Genomic DNA, 20,083 nt, shown 5'->3' with positions numbered 1-20,083 from the left:
CTGGAGCCGCCCATGTCCAATAACAAACACACATAACATTTCTTCTCTCTTCTATACACTCCAATCATACACACATGACCATCAGTTGCATACACACACAAAGACATCATACTGTAATATAGTTTATCTAATGTCTCATCTTTTTTTTTTTTATCTCTCTCTTAGGACATACAAGGTGCGCTTTAACAGTGTCTCTTCATACTCTGATACTCGCAAGTCCTCCAGTGATGAGCCCGAATCTAAAGCCAACTTCGAGAGCACTGGACCACTTGCCAATGTCAGGTAGTACCTGTATGTACATGTGTGTAATTTGTTTAGGTATGTTTGTTTGTGTATATGGGTGAATATACTCAAACCATCAAGTTTTTTTTTACATTGTGACTTTATTATCATGACAGTAAAGCACATTTCTCCCCCAATTCTCATTATTTTAATACAGAAAATCGCATTCTCATTACTGTAATGCAAAACATATTTATTATAATAAAATAAATATGTATTAATATAACATTGATATCTCTATTTTATGTGATTAATAATAATATTATAATTATAATTTGTTGTATGACAATTTTAGTTTAACTTATGTTGATATAAACAAACATCAGTGTATTATAGTATAGTTTTACTATAGTAACAGTAAAAAAGTCAAAACTACTGTAATGCAACAAAAATTATAATTAATATAATGAATATTTATATAACATTCATATCTAGATTTGATCTATATTTTATAGAATTGTATAATAATAATATAATCAATTTATAAGAAATAATACTTATTCAAATAATATTATTTAAAAAATATATTTATGGTAGTAAATGTTGTAAGACAATTTAAGTTAAATTTTTATTTAAATAAAATAAAATGTTATCTTTTACCATTTTACCGCGTGCTTCATTTTTTTCTACTTTTCAACTGTTTCAACTGCGTGTATTTTACCTCGTGCACATGTTTTCTCTCTTTTTTATTTTCTTTTTTCCCGCTTGTCTACATCTCGCATCTCGACTGCATGCAATCGTTTTCTCCTCTGTGTTTTACACGCATTATTGCATCAATCTCAAACATCTGCTGATCAGGAACCACATCGATCTCAAACCTTCGCCGCTCAAGAACAACCATAACAACAACAAATAATTGTGGTAAGTCACGACATCCGCTCATGTTATTTCTTCTTGCATTGCATGCCACATGTTTACTATAGCTTCTTCCATCAGCAGTGAGTCATTTACATGTGATAAATGTAACGAACTAGTCAGGCTGAAGGAGAAGGTTAATGAGTTAGAGACACGCATCCGAACGCTAGTGGAGGTCAGTGAGAAAGAGAAGCCGGTAGATACTGTTTCGGATGCGGGTAGTACAGCGAGCTACACATACACTTTGGTTACGGCTGTACAGCCCCTGCATCAGGGCTTTTGGGTGACGTCTCGGCAGCATACTCGCTCAGCAAAGCGACACCACTCTCCCGTTCCTGTTAGGGTTTCCAATCGATTCTCACCACTCAGTGATGCACCCACTTAGAATCATTTTGAAAGAGCCTTGGTCATAGGTGATTCTATTGTAAGGAACGTGGAAATAGAGACTCCAGCCACCATCGTTAAATGCATTTCCGGGGTTCGAGTGACTGACATCAGATCAAATTTACAAGTGCTGGCTAATGTTAAACGTAGATATTCTAAAATTGTTATTCATGTTTGCACTTACAATGTCCAGCTTTGCCAGTCAGAGATCATTAGAGATAAAGTTAAAGAGGTGTGTGAACTTGCAAAAAGGATGTCAGACACTGTTATATGCTCTGGCCCCCTCCCTGCTCATCGTGGTGATGAGGTTTATAGTAGATTAGTGTCACTGAACGGCTGGATGTCTGAGTGGTGTCCGGAGAATAGCATAGGATTTAAAGACAATTGGAAGAGTTTTCAGGGTAGACCTGACCTGCTAAAGAGTGATTGACTCCGTCCCTCCATGGAAGGTGCCGCTCTCCTCTCTAGTAATTTGGTTCATAGTCTTAATAGTGATAGTATTTGACTAACTGGGTCCCAGGTCAGGAAGCAGAAAAACTGGTTAATCTGAACATCTGCTAGCTGCCTTGAGATGTCACACAGGTCATATAAACTACAACACGTAGAGACTACATCATCTAGATATCATATAGAGACTGTGTCTGTTCCCCGAACTACCAAACACAAACCCCTCACTAAATCATTTAGAAAACAATTGAAGATAAAATCATATAAAGGTAGGGCTACTAAACATTAGATCTCTTTCAACCAAAGTAATAATTGTAAATTAAATTATTACAGATCATAGTTTGGATGCGCTCTGCTTGACTGAAACCTGGCTTAAATCGGATTAATATATTCGTTTAAATTAATTTAATTCCCTAAGTTATTGTTATAGACATGAGCCTCATCTGAAGGGTCAAGGAGTTGCTACAATTTACAGTGAAGTTTTTGGTGTTACTCAGAGGACAGGATATAAGTTTAAGACATTTGAACTGATAATGCTTAATGTGACAACGTCAGATACAAATAAAAAAATCTCTGTCGTCTTTTGCCCTTGCTACTGTATATAGATCACCCGGGCCGTATTCTGATATCAGAAAAAATCAGATCTAGTAGTAACTGTAGTTAGAGCTTTAATTGTTGGTGACTTCAGCATTCACATAGATAATGAAAATGACACATTGGGATTAGCATTTATCGATATTCTCAACTCATCGCCATTATCATACGCTAGATTTATTTCTGTCATATGGAGTTGATGTTGATACATAGAAATTCTACTGCAGAGCGATGACATCTCAGATCATTACCTCATCTCTTGTTTGCTGCGATCTGCTAATGTTAGTCAATCTACACCACGCTATCGTTCAGGTAGAACTATTCTTTCAGCCACTAAAGATAGCACTATAATCTTCCAGAATTGTCTTACATACTCAGTAAGCCAAAAAGTCTAGAAGAACATATAAATACATTCTTCTCTAGCACTCTTGATAGTGTCGCCTCCCTTCGATAAAATAAAATTAAAGAAAAAAGCCCTGCACCATGGTACAATGATTACACTCATGCTCTCAAGAAAGCAGCTCATAAAATGGAGTGCAAGTGGAAGAATACAAAATTAGAGGTATTTCGTGGCGCATGGAAGGATAGTGTCTGTAGCTACAGACAGGCACTAAAAGCTGCCAGGTCAGCATATTTTAGCAAACTCATAGAAAATAACCACAACAATCCTAGGTGTTCAGTACTGTGGCTAAATTGATAGGAATAAAGCCTCGACTGAACCAGATATTCCATCGCAGCACAATAGTAATGGCTTCATAAATGTTTTTACTGATAAAATAGAAATCATCAGAAATAAAATTGGAATTATGCAATCAACAGTCACAGCACCTCAGAAAACAGTGTCTCATAATTTTCCTCATGAGCAACTTCAATCCTTCGCTGTCATAGTTCATGAAGAGCTAACAAAACTTATCAAATGTTACAACATGTATGTTAGATCCAATACCAAATAAGCTCTTAAAAGAGGTATTCCCTGTAATCTCAGAACCTCTTCTTAATATTATTAACTCCTCGCTATCCTTAGGACATGTCCCAAGAAACTTTAAAATGGCAGTTATCAAACCACTTATTAAGAAGCCACAGCCTGATTCTGGAGAATTAGCTAATTTTAAACTGATTTCAAATCTCCCATATATGTCAAAAATACTAGAAAAGGTAGTGTACTCCCAACTATGTTCATTTCTACAGAGAAATGGTATATATGAAAAATGTTTAGGCCCCATCACTGTACAGAGACTGCACTTATCAGAGTTACAAATGACTTGCTCTTATCATCTGATCGCGGCTGCATTTCTCTTGTAGTGCCTTTAGATTTTAGTGCTTCCTTTGACACCATAGATCATGACATTCTCTTGAATAGGCTGGAGAATTATGTTGGTATTTGTGGACTTGCATTAGCATGGTTTAGGTCCTACTGAACAGACCACTACCACTTTGTATGTGTAAACGAGGAATTGTCAGATCAAACAAAAGTATGGAGAGTTGATGTTGATACATAGAAATTCTACCGCAGAGCGATGACATCTCAGATCATTACTACATCTCTTGTTTTCTGTGATCTGCAAATGTTAGTCAATCTACACCACGCTATCGTTCAGGTAGAACTATTCTTTCAACCACTAAACATAGCTTCACTATAATCTTCACTATAATCTACGGAACAGACCACTACCACTTTGTATGTGTAAACGAGGAATTGTCAAATCAAACAAAAGTATGGAGAGCCACAGGGATCATTTTTAGGGCCTCTGCTTTTCTCCTATATATGTTTCCCCGGGGAGATTATCAGGAATCATGTAATAAGTTTATACTGTTATGCCAATGAAACCCAACTTTATATTTCCTCTAAACCCAACGGAATTTCACAATTCTCCAAATTAGCAGAATGTATCAATGAAATCAAAGATTGGATGGCCAGAAACTACTCAATTCTGACAAAACAGAGGTACTAATTATTGGACCAAAAACCTCTAAAAATAAACCGCTAAAATATAATTTGACTCTCGATGGGTGTACTGTTATGTCATCTTCTACAGTGAAGAACTTATGTGTTATATTTGATACCAATCTGTCTTTTGAAAATGTCCTTTCCACCTCAGAGATATTGCTAAGTTACAACACATACTCTCTGATGCTGTTGCTGAAAAATGAATTGATGCATTCATGACTGCAAGACTAGATTATTGTAATGCATTACTGGGAGGATGTCCAGCAAGTTCAATAAATAAACTTCAATTGGTTCAAAATGCAGCTGCCAGAGTGCTGACTAGAACCAAGAAATATGATCATATTAGCCCCATTTTATTGTTGTTCCATTGGCTACCTGTTAAATTTCATATTCATTTAAACATTCTGTAACTACATACACTGCTTTGAATGGTCTAGCTCCACAGTACTTAAGTGACCTTCTGTCATGATATATTCCATCATGTTCATTACGATAACAAAATTCTGGCCTGTTAATAGTTCCTAGAATATCAGAATCCACAAAAGGAGGTAGATCATTTTCCTATTTGGCTCCTAAACTATGTCTCCCTAACACTGTTCGGGATGCAGACACACTCACTCAGTTTAAATCTAGACTAAAGACTCATCTATTTAGCCAGGCATATACCTAATTTATCCATCAACTCACAATTAGGCTGCTTTAGTTAGGTCTGCCGGAACCAGAAACATTTCCCAGAAACATTTCTCAGAAACATTTCTCATAATCTATAACTCTGCAATAAATTGAATGGCATCTATGCTAATATTATTCTAATTGTTTCCCTGTCTTAACCTCGGGATTCATATCCCGAGGTTAACAGAGCCAGCCAGATCCAGCTCCGTTCCTGCTTGGTGTTGGACTCCACTGCTACGTGTCGCTGAGTGATGCCGACAAACTACAGCCGGTGCTAGCCAGACATCACTAAGTCTTTTATAATGGACTTTAGAGGATGAACTGATGCCAACTCCAACTGTAAGACATCGGATACTTCATATGCCACTGCCTGAACTTAGGATGGACCCCACGAACCTTAAAATGACCTGCCGGTTAAACTGCAATGCACCTCACTGATCTCTGCCTGCATCACCTTTGTCTGTTAATGGACTACACTCTTAAAATGGAATACATCGACTATAAATTAACTGCCAACAAAAGCCTTCATCAGCCAACTAACAAAGGACAATGCATCTATGTGAACTTCTGCAGCTAATCCAGGATGGACTTCAAAGACATTAGTCATTAATTTTACAGTTCATACAAAATATTTGTTTAAGCACTGGCTCTTAACACTTACTTAGATTTACAAATTTTAAACCATGACTTGCACTGTACACAAATAACTAATATTGACATTATATTCATGCTGTTTAGCCAGAAGGGAACCGGCCACCACAGTGAGCCTGGTTTCTCCCAAAGTTATTTTTCTCCATTAACCAACATCATATGGAGTTTCGTGTTCCTTGCCACAGTTGCCTTCAGCTTGCTCACTGGGGTTCTAAATACAATTATTATTTAATTATTTATTTGTATACTCAATTTAAAATCATATTTTATCAAACTACACAATGATGACTCTAAGACTTTATAGATATTACAGTTTCATTTTCTGCTAAAGCATGATTTTCTGTAAAGTTGCTGTGAAACGATGTGTGTAGTGAAAAGCGCTATACAAATAAAAATGACTTGACAGCACTGAATACAACAGTGAATATGAAATAACAACACTGTGCATGATAAATAAGTAAACATACTGAACACAACAATAAACAATAAAAAATTAATGCAGAAAAATTCCAATGTGTGCAGGCACCCATACTGAGTTGTGTGAGGCAATAATTACTCTAGGTAGTTACTGTAGTGCAAGTTATGTCTAGTCTGCAAATACTTCAGTGAGGTAGGCTTAATATGCGCAAGATAAGCAGCAGTTACTCTTAGTGCAAAAGGATAGACAAGGTTATATAAATATGTACAAATGAATTTTAACCAATCAAGAGGAACATAGTACGTAGCGGGATAAAAAAAAAATAAATAAATAAATAAATAAAAGACTTTTATATATATATATATATATATATATATATATATATATATATATATATATATATATATATATAAAAGGTAGCAGATAATTCCCAGTGTGTGTATGTGTTTCTGAGTGAGTGGGTGGATGGTGGGGGGTGGGGGGCTTCAGGTAGTGCAGTTCAGTAGCCTGTAAAGTATATACAGGTGCTGGCCATATAATTAGAATATCATCAAAAAGTTGATTTATTTCACTAATTCCATTCAAAAAGTGAAACTTGTATATTATATTCATTCATTACACACAGACTGATATATTTCTAATGTTTATTTCTTTTAATTTTGATGATTATAACTGACAACTAAGGAAAATCCCAAATTCAGTATCTCAGAAAATTAGAATATTGTGAAAAGGTTCAATATTGAAGACACCTGGTGCCACACTCTAATCAGCTAATTAACTCAAAACACCTGCAAAGGCCTTTAAATGGTCTCTCAGTCTAGTTCTGTACGCTACACAATCATGGGGAAGACTGCTGACTTGACAGTTGTCCAAAAGACGACCATTGACACGTTGCACAAGGAGGGCAAGACACAAAAGGTCATTGCAAAAGAGGCTGGCTGTTCACAGAGCTCTGTGTCCAAACACATTAATAGAGAGGCGAAGGGAAGGAAAAGATGTGGTAGAAAAAAGTGTACAAGCAATAGGGATAACCGCACCCTGGAGAGGATTGTGAAACAAAACCCATTCAAAAATGTGGGGTAGATTCACAAAGAGTGGACTGCAGCTGGAGTCAGTGCTTCAAGAACCACTACGCACAGACGTATGCAAGACATGGGTTTCAGCGTCTCGCCTGGGCTAAAGACAAAAAGGACTGGACTGCTGCTGAGTGGTCCAAAGTTATGTTTTCTGATGAAAGTAAATTTTGCATTTCCTTTGGAAATCAGGGTCCCAGAGTCTGGAGGAAGAGAGGAGAGGCACACAATCCACGTTGCTTGAGGTCCAGTGTAAAGTTTCCACAGTCAGTGATGGTTTGGGGTGCCATGTCATCTGCTGGTGTTGGTCCACTGTGTTTTCTGAGGTCCAAGGTCAACGCAGCCGTTTACCAGGAAGTTTTAGAGCACTTCATGCTTCCTGCTGCTGACCAACTTTATGGAGAGGCAGATTTCATTTTCCAACAGGACTTGGCACCTGCACACAGTGCCAAAGCAACCAGTATCTGGTTTAAGGACCATGGTATCCCTGTTCTTAATTGGCCAGCAAACTCGCCTGACCTTAACCCCATAGAAAATCTATGGGGTATTGTGAAGAGGAAGATGCGATATGCCAGACCCAACAATGCAGAAGAGCTGAAGGCCACTATCAGAGCAACCTGGGCTCTCATAACACCTGAGCAGTGCTACAGACTGATCGACTCCATGCCACGCCGCATTGCTGCAGTAATTCAGGCAAAAGGGGCCCCAACTAAGTATTGAGTGCTGTACATGCTCATACTTTTCATGTTCATACTTTTCAGTTGGCCAAGATTTCTAAAAATCCTTTCTTTGTATTGGTCTTAAGTAATATTCTAATTTTCTGAGATACTGAATTTGGGATTTTCCTTAGTTGTCAGTTATAATCATCTAAATTAAAAGAAATAAACATCAGTCTGTGTGTAATGAATGAATATAATATACAAGTTTCACTTTTTGAATGGAATTAGTGAAATCAACTTTTTGATGATATTCTAATTATATGACCAGCACCTGTACTGTATATATTTTAAAGCAATATCAAGCAAGAGTGCTGTATTGTGCATCTATATTGTCCATTTATACAGTATAATAACATTTTAAAGTGTTTATATCATGTTAGAATTTGTTGTACAACACCACATTGTGATTACCTATGGCTGAATCAAAGCTTTGCTGATAGATGGCTGCACGATTGTGAGTGTGATATATATATATATTTTTTTTATTCAACAGTTTAATGAACAAGAAAATAAATAAGTAGGGAAAACTAAGTGTTGTCCCCCCCCAAAAACACTCATGTGTGTGGAACTACTTTCTTATGCCACAGATTCAGGATCTGCTGTTGCTAGTTCAAAAGATGCGCCCAAGCCTCCGTTACTAATTTGAAAACCACACTTTAGAACTAGTAACGACAGCTTGGGCTGTTTCTGATTAGTTATTATAGAAACGAGGATGTGTGTGTATGTTGGAGAGAGAGCGATTGAGAGAGAGAGCATGTGATTATCTGCCTCTGTTAGTTTAACTCTATTCCTCAGCTGTAGTGTGATAGTAATCCACTCCGATCTTAGAGTGATGCTGCCATATCCTACGAGTATTTCAGTCACATACAAGTGTTTTGTTGTTGGAGAGAAAACATGGAGGATGCCAGTTTCTTGTGGAATTCTTATTTTGACACGACACAGAAAGCATTCTCCCCTCCACCATGTTGAAAGTTTACGTTTCCGCACAATTCGGAAACTTGTATCAGGTTGACGCCCTGAGCATGCTTGATTACTCCGTCTGTTGCGACTTTCAGTTGTGATCGGCAGTAATGCTGAAGTTGTTGGTTTAACTTTATTTCTCAGCTATAGTGTAGTAGTAATCCATGTGATCATGGAGTGAGAGATAATTTAGGATGACTTTAAAAGAACTCATGCACAGACTGACACAGCTTGTCAACGTCAGCTCAACTCGCTTCTAGCACACACAAGACGGTCTTTTGTCGCAACCTGCTGGCTCAAATCTTTAATGTCACAGGGATGAATGAAAATTGACCCTTCACTAAGCTCCACCCTCCTTGGTTACCGCTGCTCGCTCTGACAAGCTTTGCAGAACTTCCAATAGGACTGAATGAGAGATTGGCGTAAACGGTGTGATTTTTGGCAAAATATTCTCATAAATGAAATTGAGAATTTTCTTACATGGTCTAGTGTGAAGAGTGACATTGTAAAGCATATTTATCTGATGTTTGTTGTAAAATAAATTGTTAAATTGCACAGTAAGTTGATTGAAAACTGTGGAAACTGTGAATCAGAATTGAGGCAAATTATTATCACAGTGACTTAAAAAGAGAAAAGCATAATTTGATGGTAATTAAACACCTGATAACATTAGTGTAAGTGGATAGAACTGCTCATAACATCTCATAACACACTCATTATGATGCTGTGAACTCTTTATTTACTGTTGTCTTTATTAAGACCTTAACCAATACGTACATAAACCATAAGTTATTAGCTTTAATTTACCTTGGAGTAAAAATAGGTGTTCTTGCTGTTGTTATACATGTTCATTTGGGAATGAGAAATGACACTATAAATCCATAGCATGCTCTTCTTGAGATTTAAAAAGATTTTTTGAAAAGAAATAAAAAAACACTGTGTGTGTCCTCTCTCCGTACCACGTGTCACTATTACAAATGGCCCAGCTTTTTGGATAATTTCTTTAAAATCCCATTTAAAACTATTCAAACATGCATTTCGTCCATAGACTTTCATTGGAAAAAACGTCTCGGTTATTGTTGTAACCTCCATTCCCTGATGGAGGGAACGAGACATTGTGTCGATGTAGTGACACTAGGGGTCGCTCTTGGGAGCCCCAAACACCTCTAATCTTTGAGAAAAGGCCAATGAGAATTGGCAAGTGGAATTTGCATGCCACGCCCCCGGACATACGGGTATAAAAAGAGCTGGCTTGTGTAGGTTCTGCTGGTTGTTTAGATCAGTGTTACTATCAGAAATAATTAATAATTATTTCTTTAGTTATTAATTAATATTTAAATTAAATAATAGTATCTAACTCATTAAAGCCTCATACAGGGCACTAGTAAATGTAGTGCGCTACGTTCAAGAGCGGGTTTGGTTATTAGCAATAATTAATAATTATCTAAGATAATTATCAATTATTAAAATCAATAGAACATTGATTTGAATCAATGTTAGCTCTTTTAATCCTTCACATCAACAATCAAAGATAACCATCAAATTCAATAGAATATTAATTATTATCAAAGATAATCATTAATTATTAAAATCAATGGAACATTGATTAGAATTAACACTAGCTTATCGATCCTTCAAATTCAACAATCATCAAAGATAATTATCAATTATCAAAATCAATAGAATATTAATAAGGATTAATATCGCTGGGGCACCACCCTGGAATCAGGGATTATAACCATACTGCCTGATAACCAGACAGTATAACAGTCTCAATATTAGATTGTTCTCTTAAGAAAATCGACATTCAAATAAAACAATGAAGGCTTGAATCCGAGCAATGACATCCCCTGCCAGCATTTGACACAGGTGTATGCAAAACAAACCAAAACACTTCTCTTTGAAATATTACAAAGTTTATTTATGCAGTAATATCAATTAATAATCAATACAATGCAGTCAACAAACTTCCGACTTACAACTACAAACTAAACAGTGACATGATTAGATATGGTTACCAAAATAATCCTATAACACATGAGAGGAAAGTGTGTGTGTGTGTGAGTGTGTGTGAATGGGTGTGTGTGTGTGTGTAAGGAGTGACGTGCACAAAATGGCGGACGTGACTATCGTGGAGAGTACATCATGCAAGATTTCCGGCCAGAGAATATGGCCGCGAATGTGGGCGGAGAGAAGCCGGTTAATGGCGTCTGCCTGTTTACCACGTCTCCGCTTGTACGATAACTTAGGGACAAAGCTGAGCTTTATCACGAAGTTATCTACTAGCCAAAAGTGTGTGTGAGAATGTTTGTGAGGGGTTGCGTGTGTGTGGTTTGTATGAGAGAGAGAGAGAGAGAGAATAAAGTGGCGGCACCAAAGCCGGTTTCGCGATCGTGGGAGAGAAAGCAGCTGTTAGTTTATCATTCAGAGACGCAGTGGACGGCTCGTAAACCGTCCCACGGTCTTTGGTTCTTTAATGGATAAACTCAATGTGCCGGTCTCACCCGCGATGGCGGAAATACACAACAGTCCAATGTGGTTGGAATACAACACAGCAGATCTCATTCGTGAAAACAGAACATTACAGTAATACCTTGAGTATTATTAGCAGCAATGAGCGGACTCCGCGGTCCGTAAACTGTACAAGCAATAACCTTGATACACAAGAATAACACACTATAATATTCTATCTCTGCCCAGACGTAAACCTCTTACTTGAATCATATGAGGATGCAGGTAGAATGTGTGTTCATCCATCGTTTGACTCCAACTCGTTTCTTCGAGGCTCGGGTGATGACGGGAGGCCGTTTCCTTGCTCTGTCGGTGGGCGGTATGGCTGCTGCAGGCAAACGGATGAAGATGCGGATTGCTCGGCGATCTCCTTCGGATCCGTTAGAGTGTTCGGTGGAACACAGAGTTATCTCAACTCGTCCAGCAGATGGAGTTTGTATGGCCACAGTTTCAAGTCGTACATTACTTCCTTGTGCCACGAGGCTACACCTGAGAGCAGCGATGAGCTGCATCTAGCACGGTGAGCAAAGTTGCTGGAAGCAATGCCCAGATGGATCTCAGTTATTTCTACTCCCAATGACATCATGGTTGAGGGGCGTTCTGTTGTGTGCCTCATCCAATAGGAGTTGAGAGTTTGATCCTTAGTGAGCAAGGCTTCATGGGATTTGTAGTCTGTTTTGGACTCCCTTTGTTTGATTTTGGCGTGGTTTTATCAGTAAAATTTATGACTTTGTGTGTGGGCCTCAGTTAGGTTTTACGACTGTGTTAGGCCTGCCTTTGTCTTCTATCTGAATACATGAGGCCCAACACTTGCAACCACTCATTCAGGTTTTGTGCTGAGGAGCCGAGACAAGGTCCCGGCCATTTCAGCGGATAGCACAGGGTCTGTGCAAGTAGGCTCACTGGGGGGAACGCGTATTTGTGCAGCCCCTGGGGCCAGCTGTGTGCCAGCGCGTCTGTCCGGCTTATTAAACATACTAAACGATGTTTTTTTGAAAATGTAAAAATGCAAAAAGGTTTCTGTGAGGGCTAGGTTTAGGGATAGATATCGTTAGATCTGTATAAAATCCATAAAATGCATGGAAGTCTATGAAGAGTCCCCACAATGAAATAAAAACAAGTTTGTGTGTGTGTGTGTGTGTGTGTGTGTGTGTGTGTGTTCTTCAACAGTGTGGTCCCTGTGGCTTAAAGTGCAACTTCAAAATTAAAAAGTAAATAAAAAAATAAAAAAATTTAGAATTTAAAAACATAGAACTACCATCTAAAAGAAGTTTCCTGTGAAAAGAGTTCCATCCCAAAGCAATCAAATATATCACATTTACACGCTGTTGTTTGTCAGCTTTGACTTGTGAGCTTTGCATTTAACCACGCATGTATTTGTGTAGCATTCTTTCTGTCCTTGAATTTCATCCTTATATAATATATATATATATATACAGTTGTGCTCAAAAATTTGCATACCCTTGGAGAATTGGTAATATATGTACCATTTTTAAAGAAAACATGAGTGATCAGGCAAAACACATTTCTTTTATTTCTTATGGGATTCATATTCAACTGTAGGTTATAACAGAATGGCACAATCATAAAACAAAACATGGCAACAAAGAAAAAAATTAAATGACCCCTGTTAAAAAGTCTGCATACCCTTAGTTCTTAATACTGTGTATTGCCCCCTTTAGCATCAATGACAGCGTGCAGTCTTTTGTAATAGTTGTCTATGAGGCCCCAAATTCTTGCAGGTGGTATAACTTCCCATTAGTTTTGGGAAAATGCCTCCAGGTCATACAAAGTCTTTGGTTGTCTTGCATGAACCGCACGTTTGAGATCTCCCCAGAGTGGCTTGATGATATTAAGGTCAGGAGAATGTGATGGCCACTCCAGAACCTTCAGCTTTTTCTGCTGTAACCACTGGAGGGTCAACTTGGCCTTGTGCATAGGGTCATTGTCGTGCTGGAAAGTCCAAGAGCTTCCCATGCGCAGCTTTCGTGCAGAAGAATTCAAATTGTCTGCCAGTATTTTCTGATAACATACTGAATTAAACTTGCCATCAATTTTCACAAGATTCCCCGTGCCTTTAGAGCTCACACACCCCCAAAACATCAGTGAGCCACCACCATGCTTCACAGTGGGGATGGTATTCTTTCACTATAGGCCTTGTTGACCCCTCTCCAAACATAGCACTTATGGTTGTGACTATAAAGCTCTATTTTGGTCTCGTCACTCCAAATTACAGTGTGCCAGAAGCTGAGGTGTGTCAAGGTGTTGTCGGGCATATTGTAACCGGGCTTTTTTGTGGCATTGGTGCAGTAAAGGCTTCTTTCTGGCAACTTGACCATGCAGCTCATTTTTGTTCAAGTATCGTCGTATTGTGCTCCTTGAAACAATCACACCATTTTTTTTCCGGAACAGCTTGTATTTCTCCTGAGGTTACCTGTGGGTTTTTCTTTGTATCATGAACAATTCTTCTGGCAGTTGTGGCTGAAATTTTTCTTGGTCTACCTGACCTTGGCTTGGTATCAAGAGATCCCTTCTTAATAAGTGATTGAACAGTACTGACTGGCATTTTCAAGGCTTTGGAAATCTTTTTATATCCTTTTCCATCTTTATAAAGTTCCATTACCTTGTTACGCAGGTCTTTTGACAGTTCTTTTCTGCTCCCCATGGCTCAGTATCTAGACTGCTCAGTGCATCCACGTGAGAGCTAACAAACTCATTGACTATACACACACTAATTGAAATTTAAAAAGCCAAAGATGTGGGAAATTAACCTTTAATTGCCATTTAAACCTGTGTGTGTCACCTTGTGTGTCTGTAACAAGGCCAAACATTCAAGGGTATGTAAACTTTTGATCTGGACCATTTGGGTGATTTCTGTTATCATTATGATTTAAAAAGGAGCCAAACAACTATGTGATAATAAATGGCTTCATATGATCACGATCCTTAAATAAAATACAGTTTTTTTTGCATGATCAGTCATATTTTCAAAATTAATGCCAAAATTTTACAATTTCTGCCAGGGTATGTAAATTTTGAACACAGCTGATATATATATATATATATATATATATATATATATATATATATATATATATATATATATATATATATATAGTTTCAGGATCAAAGCTCACAACCTCTGGCCTGATGTCCACTACCAACCTACACTTTTAACACACTTCATTTTGTGTATACAGCTCATCTATTTGTGTGGGTAATGGACTTGTGATGTGCGTCTTTGTTTGTGTTGGTGTGCTTCAAATGTTTTCAACACTTGTTTATCGTGTGCAGATTCTCTGTGTTTGGACTTGGTTCTCGGGCATACCCACACTTCTGCGCATTTGCCCACGCAGTGGACACGCTGTTTGAGGAGCTCGGTGGGGAGCGAATCCTCCGCATGGGAGAAGGAGATGAACTCTGTGGCCAAGAGGAATCCTTTAGAACATGGGCCATGAAGGTCTTCAAGGTACTACCCAAAGCAAGCAGTGGGCTGCACACATTTCTTGGCATATCATTTTTCACATTTACACATTTTTATGGATACAAGAGATCAGTTTCAAGAATTTATATCTTTACTTTAGACAAAAAATAAAAGTACACTGTAAAAAGTGAAAATGTGCAGCTGCTACTTTTTACCTTTAAGTCAAAATGACATCAAACTAACCCTATTTACTATGAAATATTTCACATTATGGATGTAAAATTTATTTATTTTATATATATGTTTCATGTTGAATTTGAGGAAATATTTTGTACCTGACATGACACTTTCGTTTAAAAAAAAACAAAAATGTAATTAAAAAAATAAATAAAAAAGACAATAAAGGACTTTCATTGGTGTAACCTAAAATAATCTGGTTGACTGAGTTTTTTTTTAATGTAGTCACCACATGAAGCACATCTGTAGGCTACCTGACAAAATGTTTTTTACAGTGTAATTAATTTTCATTTGAAAACTCCCAAGAATACAGCAATGGAGAGCGTTTTCGAAAATGCCATTATAGTGTGACCGAGAGGAGTAACTGTAGCAAAAATGAATGCATTTTCAAATAAAACAATAGTGTGGATGTGGCCTTATACTTATGGTTTAGTTTATAATGTCTATGATCAATAGTAAACAAAAAAAAATGTTTACAAACAATATGTGAAATTCTGTTTTTTCATCAACCTTTTTGTCCCAGGCTGCATGTGATGTTTTCTGCGTTGGTGATGACGTTAGTATCGAGAAAGCAAATAATTCCTTGATTAGTAATGATCGTAGCTGGAAGAAAAGCAAGTTCCGGATGACATACATGGCGGAGGCACCGACACTGACACAAGGTACACTACAGTTGCTATATTACCTTGAATTTATTAAAGAATGACTCATCATTTCAGAAAGCCAATAAGCTTCTGGCAAATTAAATGATACTTAAAGTATTTCCCTGTGAATGGCAAAGCTTTTTTATTCACTTCAATTTTATGACGCATGCCAATTGAATTCCATTTTAGTGCCTCATTAGTTTGACCCAGGTTGTCTCCGCATGCTGTTAGCTTTACCAAGAGAATTGCAAACACTTCCTTATTCAATTTATGAAAGTGTAAAACAAAACAAAGCATTTAAGACTTTCAACCACTGCATATAAAGTCCTCTAAATGATCTTGAAATGGGGCAGCTCAGCTCCATCATGAGTTTTATAGCAAATGAAGTTGTAGGGCTGCTTAATTGCCTTTCAAGTTTTATATCCCGTAATTTTACAAAGCATGTTTTTAACTGTTGATTGCTTTTTGTATCCACTTTCAGCGCTTTACAACATCCATAAGAAGAAAGTCTACGGGGCCAAATTTGTGCAGAGACAGAACCTACAAAGTGCAAAATCTAAGTATGCTTGAGCTGATACTGTCAAATTTAACTGATACTCAGTTTTCTAAACAAAGTCATTATTTTGTTTTACCCTTAGCTAAACCCACCTTAAAATTTTTACTGACCAATTGTACTTTAGCAACTGTTTCCATGCACTATTTTATCTGACAAGCTAACTCATTAGTGATTGGATATCACTTTTTCAAAAAATAAGGTAAAAAATTGTTGCCGGTCCTGATGAAAAAAAAAATTAATCATCAATTTTTTATCTTAACTTGTCTTGAACACGGAATATTCCTTTCATTCAGCCTAGAATGGTTTGATGGTCTTAGCTGGTCTTCCAGGCTGGTCTGGTTTGCTGGTTTTAGAGGGATTTTGGGCACTTGTCACCTAGTCAAGCAGGGAGACCAGCTAAAATATTATTTCTGAAGCTTTTAATTATATTACTGTGTAATTAAAGCTGAAGTATGTAACTTTTTCAGTGTTAAAATCCTTTCCCAACTTAATATGCAGAGACAACTAAGCCATTCTTAGGTAAATTTTTTTGAAAACTGTAAACACTGTGTCTCTGTGGCGATATGATGCATTAGTTTTACAAAGCATTCGGCAAGTGCGTTCTTTTCAATGAGAAACCTTTGATGCGATGGGCATTAGAATTTTAGCATCATTTAATTATACTTTGGGGTACAATATTGTCATTGTGACATATGTTCGGAGTATGATTTTCATTTCTTTTGAAATCAGCAACATTTATTCACAATGGTTAATATTTAATCTGTTGTTTATCTGTCTATTTAACCTGTCTGTACACATCCTGCTGAAGTGACCCGTTTAATTCCGGGTGTATTCTGATCAGAGTCTTACAATCTTTTTATGTGAAGAACAAACCTAAATGTACGTTTTTAGTCACTGATCACGGTCACCCGGTGTCCACCGTAACAACATATCCTGCACAAGTTTCATTATAACACATTCAAAAATTTGCCGCCTCAAACATAATGAGACGGGTTTGACGTCAGAAACTCAGCGATTATGCCATTGGATCTCGCATGTCTTGTGACCGATTGTCACGAGTTCAAATATTTACCATTGGCTCTTGCATGTCTTGTGACCAATTACAACGACCTCAAGTTCGGATGTACATGTATTTTTTTGAATGAGACGTGCCGGTAGAATCAGGATGACACAGGATCAGGATGCCTTCTCAGAGGGAGAATATTTTTACCGATTAAAACCTTCAGTTTCACTCTGCTACTCACACAATGCCATCGAATGGTTTGGAATATTATTATAGTGTATTTTTATAAATAAATGATCGTGACTGTACTTTATCTGCTGGTTACGTCTTTTCTATTGTTGAGGTTTAGGCATAAATGTGCGGTTGGGTGCTTAAAAATATCTTTAAATAGTGTAATGTATCAAATTATGAATATCTAAGTGTCTCTTTCGTGTTTTATATTGTTGATTATCGGTTAGATTGAGAAATAGGGTTGGGTTAGGGGATCTAAAATATTATATAAGATTGTATAATGTAATATCACACTAATATATTTATATGTATTATAAAACATTGAGGTCAAGCACACAAAATAATATTCAAAGATTGATAACTTACGACAAAGTTTTCTCATTGAAAACAATGGGGTTTCTCACCGCATCAATGAGAGGATGCCAGGGGGCACCTTTGGCGTCATCATGCAGCCGCGGATGGCTTCTGCACAAATGTCAAAATTGGACACTTAGGGAATGAAAACGGGTTGTCTGTAAAGCTATCCTGAGTGAGTAACAATGACCAAAGTGGGCAGAGTTTAGTGAAGAGTCAGTTGCTCTTGTGTGTGAATGTATTTATTATTGTCTCTATAATAACAGCTCCAGCTGTTTCATTTAACCATATTTTTTTTTTTTAACTTTTTGTCTATCAGCCGACTGACTATATTTGTGCGTCTTGATGCCAACAACCACGACAGCCTGAAATACTTGCCTGGCGACCATTTAGGCATTTTCCCTGGCAACAACGAAGATCTAGTTACTACCCTCATCGACAAACTGGAGGATGCTCCACCTGTCAATCAAATCGTAAAGGTGGAGTTCTTAGAGGAGAGAAACACGGCATTGGGTAACTATGAAATATATGCAAATATCCTTTCTGATCAGCATAAAATATGCAAATAAAAGTATCCCTCAAAAGTACTTGGACACTTTAGCCACACTTAAAAATAAATGTATATATGTCATTACATAAGAGGATAACTTGTCATGAGACCAGTTTTTTAAAAGTAATTGCAAAAATGGCTCAGAAAAATAAAGTTAGTTCTGAAAAATGTTCTAGCATTACTTAACTGCAATTTCTACAAGCTTTAATATTTTCCTATGATGCAATGTCATTCATTCAGTACTTTAAGTGATGATCAATTGTCAAAATACTTTTTGGGGCCTCTGAATGTGAAATTGAATTGTATTTGTATGAATTGCACATATATATATATATATATATATATATATATATATATATATATATATATATATATATATATATATATATATACGTGTATACTGTATATCCAAACATATTTATATTATTGTATAAAAGTATTATACAATAATATTTTAGTTTCAGAGCAACTATAGAGGTGGAAATAATCTTGTTCAGTGTCAATTGTCTTTTCTTAAAAAAAAAAAATAGCTTGTCTCTCAAACATTTGCTTTGGTATCTTATGAAAAATGACAGCATCTACATCAAAATAATCTACTATGACATACTGTATCTGTTAAGATTAACACACAGAATCAGATGAGAGACATGAAGTCCTACATCCTCTGTTTAAGTCTCTGCCCATCCCTCAATCAAACGTTATCTTTATTTTACCCCTGTAAACACAGAGGAAAGCTTTTCTAGATATGTCATCTTTTGTTGAACACTGTGTTCAGTGTTCTGGTCACCACAATTAGGCAAGGATCAGGGTAACCTGATTCTATGCAACTACAATGAACAGAAATCAGAGCTTCAGAAAGGATGCAAAAGCACCATAAAATTATCATAAAAGTAATAGTCCATATGACTCATGTATTATATTCCAAGTCTACCAGCAAACAAAGTACTCCACATAAACAAGTACTTAACTATACAAGGTTATTTCTCTTGTCTTTGTGCCAAAATATTGTTTCAGTGGTCTTGCATTTAACTATTTGTCTTTCATCCCCAATCTGTGTAAGTTATACAGACACTTCCTGAGATACAAGCATGAATGAAACAGATTTTAGTCGCCTGATTTCATAAAAATTCCATTACTGTGGCAAACTTTTCACTAAATGAAATTACGTGGTTCATTACACGTATCACTGCAGTTTCGAGGTGAAATGTCGACTGAGGGGCGCTAAAAGCAAGTTAAATTTTCTCCCAAAAAGTTTGTGGAGTTTTATATGAACAGAACATACTGTATGTTTCTTTCACTAGAAAAATACTGTGATACCTAGATCAAGGTACGTAAAACTCATTACGCAAAAATGTAGTTAAAGTAACAGGATTCAATGAGACCAGGTTGGATTTTAGATTACTTTCTTAAAAATATTTGTCTCTCTGGATACTCAAAACTCTGAAGGACATCTGCTTCTAGAGATAAGACCCTTTCTCGATATTTCTGAACAGTGTTAAAGGAATATTTCACCCAAATATGAAAATTCTGTCATAATTTACTCACCCTCATGTTGTTCCAAACCCTTATG

At 36.9% G+C, this 20,083-nt stretch overlaps 1 protein-coding gene across 1 annotated transcript in view; it reads left to right on the top strand.

Annotated features, from left to right (window-relative positions):
- LOC127430098 (nitric oxide synthase, brain-like) overlaps positions 1 to 20,083 on the top strand; it is a 115,732-nt gene that overhangs the window by 79,900 nt on the left and 15,749 nt on the right. The window contains exons 17-21 of the mRNA XM_051679572.1: positions 166 to 282; positions 14,809 to 14,983; positions 15,699 to 15,837; positions 16,301 to 16,379; positions 18,283 to 18,476. Coding sequence (XP_051535532.1) covers positions 166 to 282; positions 14,809 to 14,983; positions 15,699 to 15,837; positions 16,301 to 16,379; positions 18,283 to 18,476 — 704 coding nt within the window. The remainder of the gene's footprint in view (positions 1 to 165; positions 283 to 14,808; positions 14,984 to 15,698; positions 15,838 to 16,300; positions 16,380 to 18,282; positions 18,477 to 20,083) is intronic.

The sequence above is a fragment of the Myxocyprinus asiaticus genome, chromosome 3 (genome assembly GCF_019703515.2).
Source record: "Myxocyprinus asiaticus isolate MX2 ecotype Aquarium Trade chromosome 3, UBuf_Myxa_2, whole genome shotgun sequence".
Lineage (NCBI taxonomy): Eukaryota > Metazoa > Chordata > Actinopteri > Cypriniformes > Catostomidae > Myxocyprinus > Myxocyprinus asiaticus.
The sequence above is the reverse complement of the archived record's forward strand: the minus strand, read 5'-3'. Positions and strand labels throughout refer to the sequence as shown.